The sequence below is a fragment of the Astyanax mexicanus genome, chromosome 13 (genome assembly GCF_023375975.1).
Source record: "Astyanax mexicanus isolate ESR-SI-001 chromosome 13, AstMex3_surface, whole genome shotgun sequence".
Lineage (NCBI taxonomy): Eukaryota > Metazoa > Chordata > Actinopteri > Characiformes > Acestrorhamphidae > Astyanax > Astyanax mexicanus.
Genome location: NC_064420.1, coordinates 40,184,967 through 40,194,119, shown reverse-complemented (window position 1 = coordinate 40,194,119; position 9,153 = coordinate 40,184,967). Strand labels below are relative to the sequence as shown.

Genomic DNA, 9,153 nt, shown 5'->3' with positions numbered 1-9,153 from the left:
AGAGCTGGGGGAGCAGATGCCTGTGTGTGCCAGGAACCGGCAAGAGCTGTGGAAACTCATTATTATAGCCATAGGAGGCAGAGAGGAAAAATACAGAGAGGAGAGACTAAGTGATGGAGAAAGTGAGGAAAAAGTGCAGTGCATTCACTTTAATAAGCCAGGCCATGCACTGCTGTAGCCACCTTTCCATGCTGAAGCTGCAGGGACTTGCTTTAGTGTCTCTCAAAACTAAATAAAAAGTAAAGGACATTTAGAGGAAAAGAGGATATGGAATTGGGATCTCTTCCAAGAGTTTATTCTCCCCTGGGAGCTCCAAAAGTGCCCATTCTAACCTCACTCATCAACACCATCCTAACACTGGTAAGTCACACATACTGTAGAGATTACAAAGACATTTTTGTCTAATCTGTGTAATATATCTGGGTACCTGCATCCTGGTCTGTACCTTGTACTTGCGAAAGGCAGTCTGCACCAGCCGGGCAGCCTCGTACAGCTCCCTCTGCTCCGGGTCCGACAGGGTCAGCTGGGACAGCTCTCGCTCCACCTTGCTGTTTGAGGCGCTCAGGAACTCGCTCCAGTCGGCTGGGGAAGGTAGGGTGGCCTTCTCGAATGGGCTGTCCCTCAGGGGGGAGCCCCCTGGGCTCATGCTGGGCTTGGGGTTCAGGGGTTCACTGTACAGGGATCTAGACACACAAACATTGAAACGGATGAACACAGACGGCTCCAAGAATTGACATGACCGTAAACCATCTGCCAATATGTGCTGCCATACCTGCTATGTAAATATTAGCTGTGCTCATTATTGCAGTCATAAATGAACAACTGCCCAAGGTCAGTGAGCACAAGAGCAATCAATGAGAACAAGATTGAAATACTGTTGTCATAAAATGATGTATACCCCCCAAAAAGTAGTGACATTATTGTAAATAAATAAATACAATTGGTGCACTATTTCGTAGAAAAATAGATGAAAAAAAAAAAATCTACTTTGATTTACATGTCCATGACAAGTTCTCATCAAGTCCTATCTGTACTCAACCTGCTCCACACACACCTTAAACATCTGGATCACAACTTCACCCACCAACTCAATCACTTAAGGTTTTTGAGGACTGGCACTATACCACAAGCCACCTAAACTAGAGCCCTGGCACAGTCCAGTCACATCACCAACAAAGTAAAGTAGAAATGCTAATATTATTACTGGCCTGGGGAAATCAAAATTATAGTGTGACTTTTACCCATCATTGATTTAAAACAAGGTCTTTCACAACAAATTATCCTAATGTAATTCAACCATATTAATCGATTTAAAACACAACTAGCTACAAACTAACTTTAGGAAACTTTAGGCCAGTAGATATTGTACTTGTCTTTCATGTTGTTCAACCTGTTTAAAATACATGATGTGCTCACTACAAGGGTGTTATTTGTTTGGGGTAGAATACCTGAGGCTGCCTTAAGGGCTGTTCTGTTGCTGTATTAGCTCTGTTAGCTAACCACTTAAAGCACTGAGGGACAAAGTGAACTTCAGGAGCAGAACTTCGCCTTGTATTTCATTTTTAAAAATTGGCCTTAGCCTTTACTGAAAATTCTTTACAGCTTCACTTTTAGTCTGGTTAAATTGGTGCGATTCTTTTGGGCAGGTGTGAAAACAACAGTTTTCACACTCGAATGCAGAAAAAAAACAACTGCATCGAGACCTCACACTGGTGATCTTGTTAAGGCCTCAAACATTTATACCAAGAGTCTGACCTTACATCAACTCAATTCAACCTGCAATTTAATATTTCCAAAAAAAAAAAAAAACTACAGCTATAAACTGCACTAGTCCAGAAGAGAGGACCTTCTTCCTGTACTTAATTTCTTCCTCTTACCCCAAACAGGCCTGGCCAGGAATGGAATGAATGATCCATCGATTTCACTTGAATATTAAACTCTACTCTAAAAGCTCTTTCTAACATTTGCTTCTCACCTCAGATGGATAATGCTGGGCAGCTGCTCCACGTCTCCCAGGTAGGTGGCCAGCCAGCTCATGGTGCTGCTCAGGCCAGTGCTGTCCAGGGGCACGGACTCCACCTCTGCAAAGTTCTCCCTCTTTATGCGCTCTGGAGTGGCCTCAATGATGTGCTCGGCTAAGCTCATCATGTTTGCCTGCCAAAGAAAAACACACAGACATGTACGCTGAGTTACAACAAGCAAAGCCTGAGAGTAAATGTCTACAGCATTTACATGCACATATATATGTGCCAAGATCTACGGTTTGTTGTCACACAACGCATGTCGAGAAGGCCTGGCATGGAGTGCAATTTTTTATGATGTCAAATCACTTGTGGACTTTGAGAGCAAAAGAGTAAAGAGCCTTGCGCTATTCCAACAGGACAAAGCTACTGCATATGGATACAGTCTCAAGAGTGGCCTAGAATACACAGATGCTATGACATGGCCAGCCACATTGAAGAACCTTATTCTTGACTGAAAATGTGTGGGATACTACTGGACGTGCTATAAGCACTCCTCACATAACAGCACAATATGCAGGAACTGTGTGGATATTCAAGCTGCATGGGATGATTTGTTATAGGACACCATTGGGAATATCAACTAGAAACTAATTACATATGTGTTAAACACTAGTTCTGTAAGTGTAGCTCAATAAACATGGATTTGCCCAAATTAGTCCACTCATTTTTTACTTATTTATTGTTTGGTAAACTTTATCTTCCTTCCGAATAGCACTGCAATCTGTGACACTAACCCAAACATCCATCTAAGTCTAGTGCCACCACTGTGTATACACTTCCCTGTTCCCCCTCTCTCTCTCTCTCTCTCTCTCTCTCTCTTTCAGAGTGACAGAGATGAATAGAGTTGGAGGAGCTCTTGGCCCTGAGGGCAGATCAATCGCTGGAGTTTATTATGTGGTGATACAGGTCCGGGCCAGTGAGCAGGGCTCAGACTGACTGTGCTCTAATACTGACTTATATACATTAATAGGACTGATGGCCACTCCATCTACTTTTGATTTTCTTTGCTTGATGCTTTATTTGGAAGGCCTAGTCCCAATTGCACATGTTGGTAGGCGTGAACTAAGCAGGAAGAAGGAGTAATGTAAAGGAAAGCGGAATAAAGGATGAATAAATGACAGTAAATAGGCAAGTCTGAGTTGACTCAGCATGACATGGCCAATTATACATAGGATGTGTCAATTGGGTAATGTTTTACACACAATTACACCATTCATTATACTAAGACAGTACTTTCTGCAGATGTGATATATTTAAAATATATTTTTGTGCAAACCACAGCAGCATCCTATGCACTCACCGTAGCAAAAACATTTGCATGGGCCTGGAAATAGACAAATTGATCTACCGAAGTATTGCTTAACAAAATGACTAAATTCTCAAACTTCATTCAGGCTACTGAACAAATATTTCACCTTAGAAAGAGTGCAGTCTTGCCCTCTATGTTGTTCCAGTCACAATACATTTTGTACAGTTAAGAGTTTGTTGGCTAGACAGGCTTGAATTGCTTGGGGGAACCCCTGAGGCTGGCTTAAGGGCTGCTCCATTGCTGTATGGGCTCAAGTAACGCCTTCAGGTGCAGAACTTGCTTATAAAGCACTGAAATCTGATGTAATATCAGATCAACTTTACATTTTACATAAAACAATGACATCTGGTTTGCTACATTTAAACTGCTGATGACTGCTGTTAAAATATGCTGGGTAGCAAGCTAAAGGCTAAACAACAACCAGCAGCAACAGAACAGAGAATTAGAAGTTAAAACAAGGGAAAACTTGGGTCAATCCGCTTGGTTCTGTGCGCAGTGATTAGGTCTGACAAAAGAACAAAATATGCTGTAATTTAACATACAAGCTAGGACCACCACAGAGCAGCTATTATTTATGTGGTTGGTCATTCTCAGCACTGCAGTAACATTGGCATAGTGGTGGTGTGTTGGTGTGTAATCTGGAAGCCCCGGGTTGAGGGCAAATGATCAGTGCACCATTGGCAATATCACATTATAGCACACACAATAAAACAGTGTTTTATTGCTTAAGCAAAATATTCAGTATACCCACCCAGATAACATGCTCAGATGGGGCTTGTCCTGGAAAGCTTTGTCAACATGTTCCATGTTTAATGTCAGTGACGGGATTAGGACATGGGACCAAGATGGAACTCTTAAGGTGGACTCTAACAATAGGGCTTATTTGAGAAGCCCAACTGTGTCCTAGGAACAACATATGTACAATCCCATGTCTATGCTTACGTGGAACTCACCTATCCCAGGTTCGACCCATGTGAGCCCCACATGAGCATGCTGACTGGGCACATATGATTAAAGACTGTTGTTGAACTGGTTTAAGGTGTCATTATTTTATCCACAGTTCATTTTAAATGTTGCTTAGCATCCATGTCCCAGCATTACTGAGGAAGATCTGGCAGTAGAAGAACTATTGGCCTATGCATCTTAATAAATTCTGCCACTAATTCAAAATTAATTAGCCACTTTAAATTGTGTTTTAAGATATTACCACATCAATATAACCACAAAAAACACTGATTGAGATGTTTGTGAATATTCATTACTCACCTGCAGGTCTTCCATGTGTGAGAGGCAATCCTGGTTCTCCAAATCCTCCTTGTAAGACAGCAGCTCAGTGTCCACCATCTCCCTGTCTGCCATTGTCAGCATGCTGAGTGGCTCCGCCCTCTGACGTAGCCGACTTGCCAGCTTCTCTTTTCCAATGCTACTTCCTCCACCACTCCCAGGTACCTTCCTGTACACATCCCTGGAGCTCCACTTGTGCCCACCTGTACGAAAGGAGCTCAGCTTGGCATTTGATAAACCACTAGCATCTGTTCCCTCTGTGGTCAGGCTGCGTTCAGGAGCGGTCTGGTCGGCTGAGAGGGTGGCGGCCCCAGCCGAGAGTCTGGCAAGCTGCTGGTGCTCCAGGCTTAGGGGTACAGAGACAGCTTTATCGGGCCTCGTCTGAGCTACCTCTGGGTTGGGCTTGTGTTTTTTAGCTGCAGGGAGATCCCGCTGACACTCGCTAATGTAGTAGCTGGACGGTTCTGACCTTGGTCGTCTCAGGTCTGGACACAAAAGGAAGACACAAGAGATGGACTCTGTTAGGAGTGGATCATCATTCATTCAATTACATTTGCTCTATCTCTGAGGTACTATTAGAGCTAATCCCAGGAAATAGGCTGCTGAAATTAGATTCTGCAACAAGTGCTGTGCAGTGAGGTGAAGACGAGTGCTGCAGTAATACATAAAATAAATGGTTCAGACTACATTTCCCCCACCCCAAATGTTGCCTTGCTGTTCTTAAGTTTTGCACTGGAACTGTGCAAAGAGTGTAACAAGTAATAAAGCTCATATTGGACAGTTTAAAGGGGAATTCTACTGTTTTATTCAATATGTCTGCATTATTTAGTTATAAAGATGTAAACAAGTCTTTTAGACTCGTTTTGTTGATAGGAACCATACACATTTAACAAACACTAGCTCTGAAAATAATTACACAACATAGTGAGCTCACTGTCTTATACTGGACATGCTGTTTTACGATTTATTTGATATACAATTTTAAGCTTCCTTTTTACAACAGATTCATGGTGGGGAGATACATATAGTGTGTTTTAAGGCAAACTAGTTCCCCACCCCTGCAAAAAAAAAACTTAGCATTTCATATTTACCGGTTTTTAACTATGATCAGCAAAACATACATACATGCATCAACCCAACCCCACTATAACAGAGTCACACTCAAAGAGAGAACCAATCAGAATCTCTACTTTAGCTGGAGGTGGGACAACAGAGAGTCAAACTCAAAGAGAGAGCCAATCAGAATATCCATTTCAGTGATGGGTGGGACAACACTGTTACTTTGTTTGATTCAGTGCTTTTAAGTGGTACAACAATTATATTTACCACATATATTATCTAAAGCCTGTAACCTGCCTACGATAGCTAATACTGTATAAACATCTGTCCTTCCAGTTTGACAATTCAACCTGTTCTCTCACCAAGTGTGAGGTTGCTGGGGGTGGTGCTAGTGGTGGTAACTGCTCCGCTCTTCTGCCCGCCAGGGGTCACCGCGCCGTCACTGGCCCAGGTGACCATCCAGCTGTCGGAGGACTGTGCATCAGTACTGGGGCAGAATGCCATGCGGGAAGATGGCGACTGCTGCTGCTGTTCCTCTCTCTGGAGCTGCTCCAGACACTCAGCCAGTTTAGTGTGGCCGCGGGAGCGAGCGATGGACAGGGGGAGGCGCCCCAGGGAGTCCGGGATGGCCAACGCTCTCCGGTCCCATTTATACAGGACCACAGCTGCTTCAAGGTGACCCAGAGCACATGCCCACATCTACAGAGGGAAAGATGGGAGGTAATGAGTGCATGTTACAGAAAGGCATTAACATTCCCCTCCACTGTGTGAAAATATATATATTTATTTACTGCATTTATACACAGTACAATGTGCTTGTATTTAGATATATTTAGATCTAATGTGCTTAAGTAATGTTACAGCCAGTTATGATACCATAAATATGTATGCCACAATTTTTTAAATAACATTTCCAACTACAGGTGTAACTGTTTGATATGTGCCTGTATACAGTGTTCTGTTCAGGAGCATGGTTTCTACGCTGTTTTTTTCCCAACAGGAATGGATGGGGTGCAAATGATTTGGCACTCTTCAAATGTAACCAAGATATAACCATACATGTAACACCCAACACCAACGTGCATAGAACAGCAAGCAATTGGCAACCACCTGGTAACTGCCCAGCATCTGCCTAGACACCACCTAGCCTAACCATTAAGGAACAGAGAATATGGACAGTGGTACAGGTTGACACATCCAGCTCTGGAAAAAAATAAGGGACCACTTGATTGATGAGTTTCTTTGATTTTACCAAGAGGAAGATGGATGATCACAAGCCATTAAACCAAGCTGAACTGCTGGAGTTTTTGCACTAGGAGCGTAAAGCATAAAGTTATCCAAAAGCAGTGTGTAAGACTGGTGAGGAGAACATGCCAAAATGCATGAAAACTGTGATTAAAAACCAGGTCTATTACACCAAATATTGAGTTCTAAACTCTTAAAATTGTATGAATATGAACTTGTTTTATTCAAGGTCTGAAATCTCTGCATCTTTTTTGTTATTTTGGCAATTTCTCATTTTCTGCAAAAAAAAATTGCTCTACATGACAATATTTTTATTTGAAATTTTCTATAGCTTATAGAATAAAACAACAACGTTCATTTTACTCAAACATATAACTATAAATAGCAAAATCAGAGAAAGTGATTCAGAAACTGAAGTGCTCTCTTATTTTTTCCAAAGCTGTATATTTAATGTGAACACAAACAGAAACTCACCAAGGGTGTGCAAGAGAAGTGGTCGACATTAAGGGGGTCCACCTCAAGCTCCAGATCAATGCTGTCAGCATGCTTAGTACTGGAAACACCAGATAATAGATCATTAGTTTGTAAATCATTATTTTATAGCTCTGAATAATAAAAAAAAAAAAAAGAAGCACAATAGCAATAGACAGACTTGCTCAAGTTCTTACCGCCACTTGATGAGAGTTTTGATGAGGGTGGCATAGCCCTGGCCTGCTGCTAGATGCAGTAGAGTCATTCCCCGGAAGGTCTTGGAGTGGATGAGATGTTTTGATTTGGCCCAGCAGGCCCGGTTCATCATCTTCTCACACACCACCACCACTCTGCTCTCAAACGAGCTGCCCGCCTGAACCTGCCCCGACACACACTGTGGGCACAAGGATTCGTACAGAGTTTGTACAGAGACCAGCACTGAGATGACCATCTGATTTGTCTTTCCCAGTACAAACCAGGTTTCCATAATAATTAAAAATGCTTAACAATCAGGTAATATTTAAAAAGTGTGTGAATACCTGGGATTGACTGTTACTGCCATTCCCTCCATTTCCGCCTCCACCTGTTCCTGCGCCGCCTCCCCCTGCTCCTGCTCCAGCGCCTCCAGCTGCTCCATTGCTCTGCTGCTGCTGCTGGCCGGCCATCTCGGCCATCCTGCGCTCCATCTGCTCCAGTCGCTCCAGGATGGACATTCTGAACTGGTTATCTGCAACACAACCACATTCACATTCAGAAACTACACTTTATCATCCCTGCACTTTCTGAAAAGATCTAGACTTTCCACCAACTCAAACATCTGCAATAAAGAGCTTGAGAGAATAGAGAATAGCAGTAAAGAACATGACAGGTAAAAAATGCAGAATGCAGAAATTCAACAGGTTAACATTAGAAATGTAACTAAATATAAATATACAATATTTGGACTGAACATATACAACTGTAAACCGATACAGATATGAACCAATGGTACACAACTGTATATGATTTCAGCTACTTTAAGGTGCATCAATAGGATTGCCTATAGAATGGAATACTCTTATGCACCAACACATAAGCTTAGTGCCACACATTTGTTAAAAGGGTATAAAGCTTTCGGTGGCCACTAGGGGCGCATACAGATATGACGTCTACCTGCCGTGTTCTTTGTGGATCCTTTTTGCATATTTATTTACTAAACTTTGACTTCTGTGAATTTCTACTATGGCGGCTTATCAACTCAAATCGGAGTCATCTCATACAGGCCATGGCAAGACCAAGGCGGTCGACTCTGCAGCTTCACTTCAACCCGAGGATGCTGGCCCGAAGGATGTTCTGAGATATGAGTTGTTTCAGAAAGCGATAATTATGTTGAGTCAAGAAATATGTGGGAAGATTGACGGAATAACCACTGAGCTTTGGTCTTCTATTGCCTCACTGACCGAGAGAATTGAAAGGTAAAAGTCTTTATTTAACAGTGGGCTGAAGAGCATTTTGTGATCCAACACTAACCACCCATCCAACATCATTACCTGACATTACTAATGCTTCGATTGTTGAATGAAATCAAATCATGTTCTTACAACCATGTTACCTAATGTTTACTAGTTACTGCAACATAAAAGGGATAAACTTAAAAAGGAGAAAAATACCTTTGAATGAAATATAGTGGATGTACAATAGACTGGCACTTGGTAAACAATTAAGAGGAGTTCGTAATTGTATATGTCAAGATAAAGCAGTATGATGATTGAGTACAGATCT

General features: G+C 42.2%; 1 protein-coding gene across 12 annotated transcripts in view; it reads right to left on the bottom strand.

Annotated features, from left to right (window-relative positions):
* The window catches only part of camta1a (calmodulin binding transcription activator 1a), a 636,729-nt gene that overhangs the window by 9,243 nt on the left and 618,333 nt on the right, over nt 1-9,153 (bottom strand). For all 12 annotated transcript variants that reach the window (XM_049462994.1, XM_049462995.1, XM_049462996.1 and 9 more), the window contains 7 exons: nt 7,932-8,119; nt 7,590-7,786; nt 7,396-7,474; nt 6,039-6,375; nt 4,600-5,102; nt 1,976-2,154; nt 446-683 (listed from right to left, as the gene is read on the bottom strand). In XM_049462994.1, coding sequence (XP_049318951.1) covers nt 446-683; nt 1,976-2,154; nt 4,600-5,102; nt 6,039-6,375; nt 7,396-7,474; nt 7,590-7,786; nt 7,932-8,119 — 1,721 coding nt within the window. The remainder of the gene's footprint in view (nt 1-445; nt 684-1,975; nt 2,155-4,599; nt 5,103-6,038; nt 6,376-7,395; nt 7,475-7,589; nt 7,787-7,931; nt 8,120-9,153) is intronic.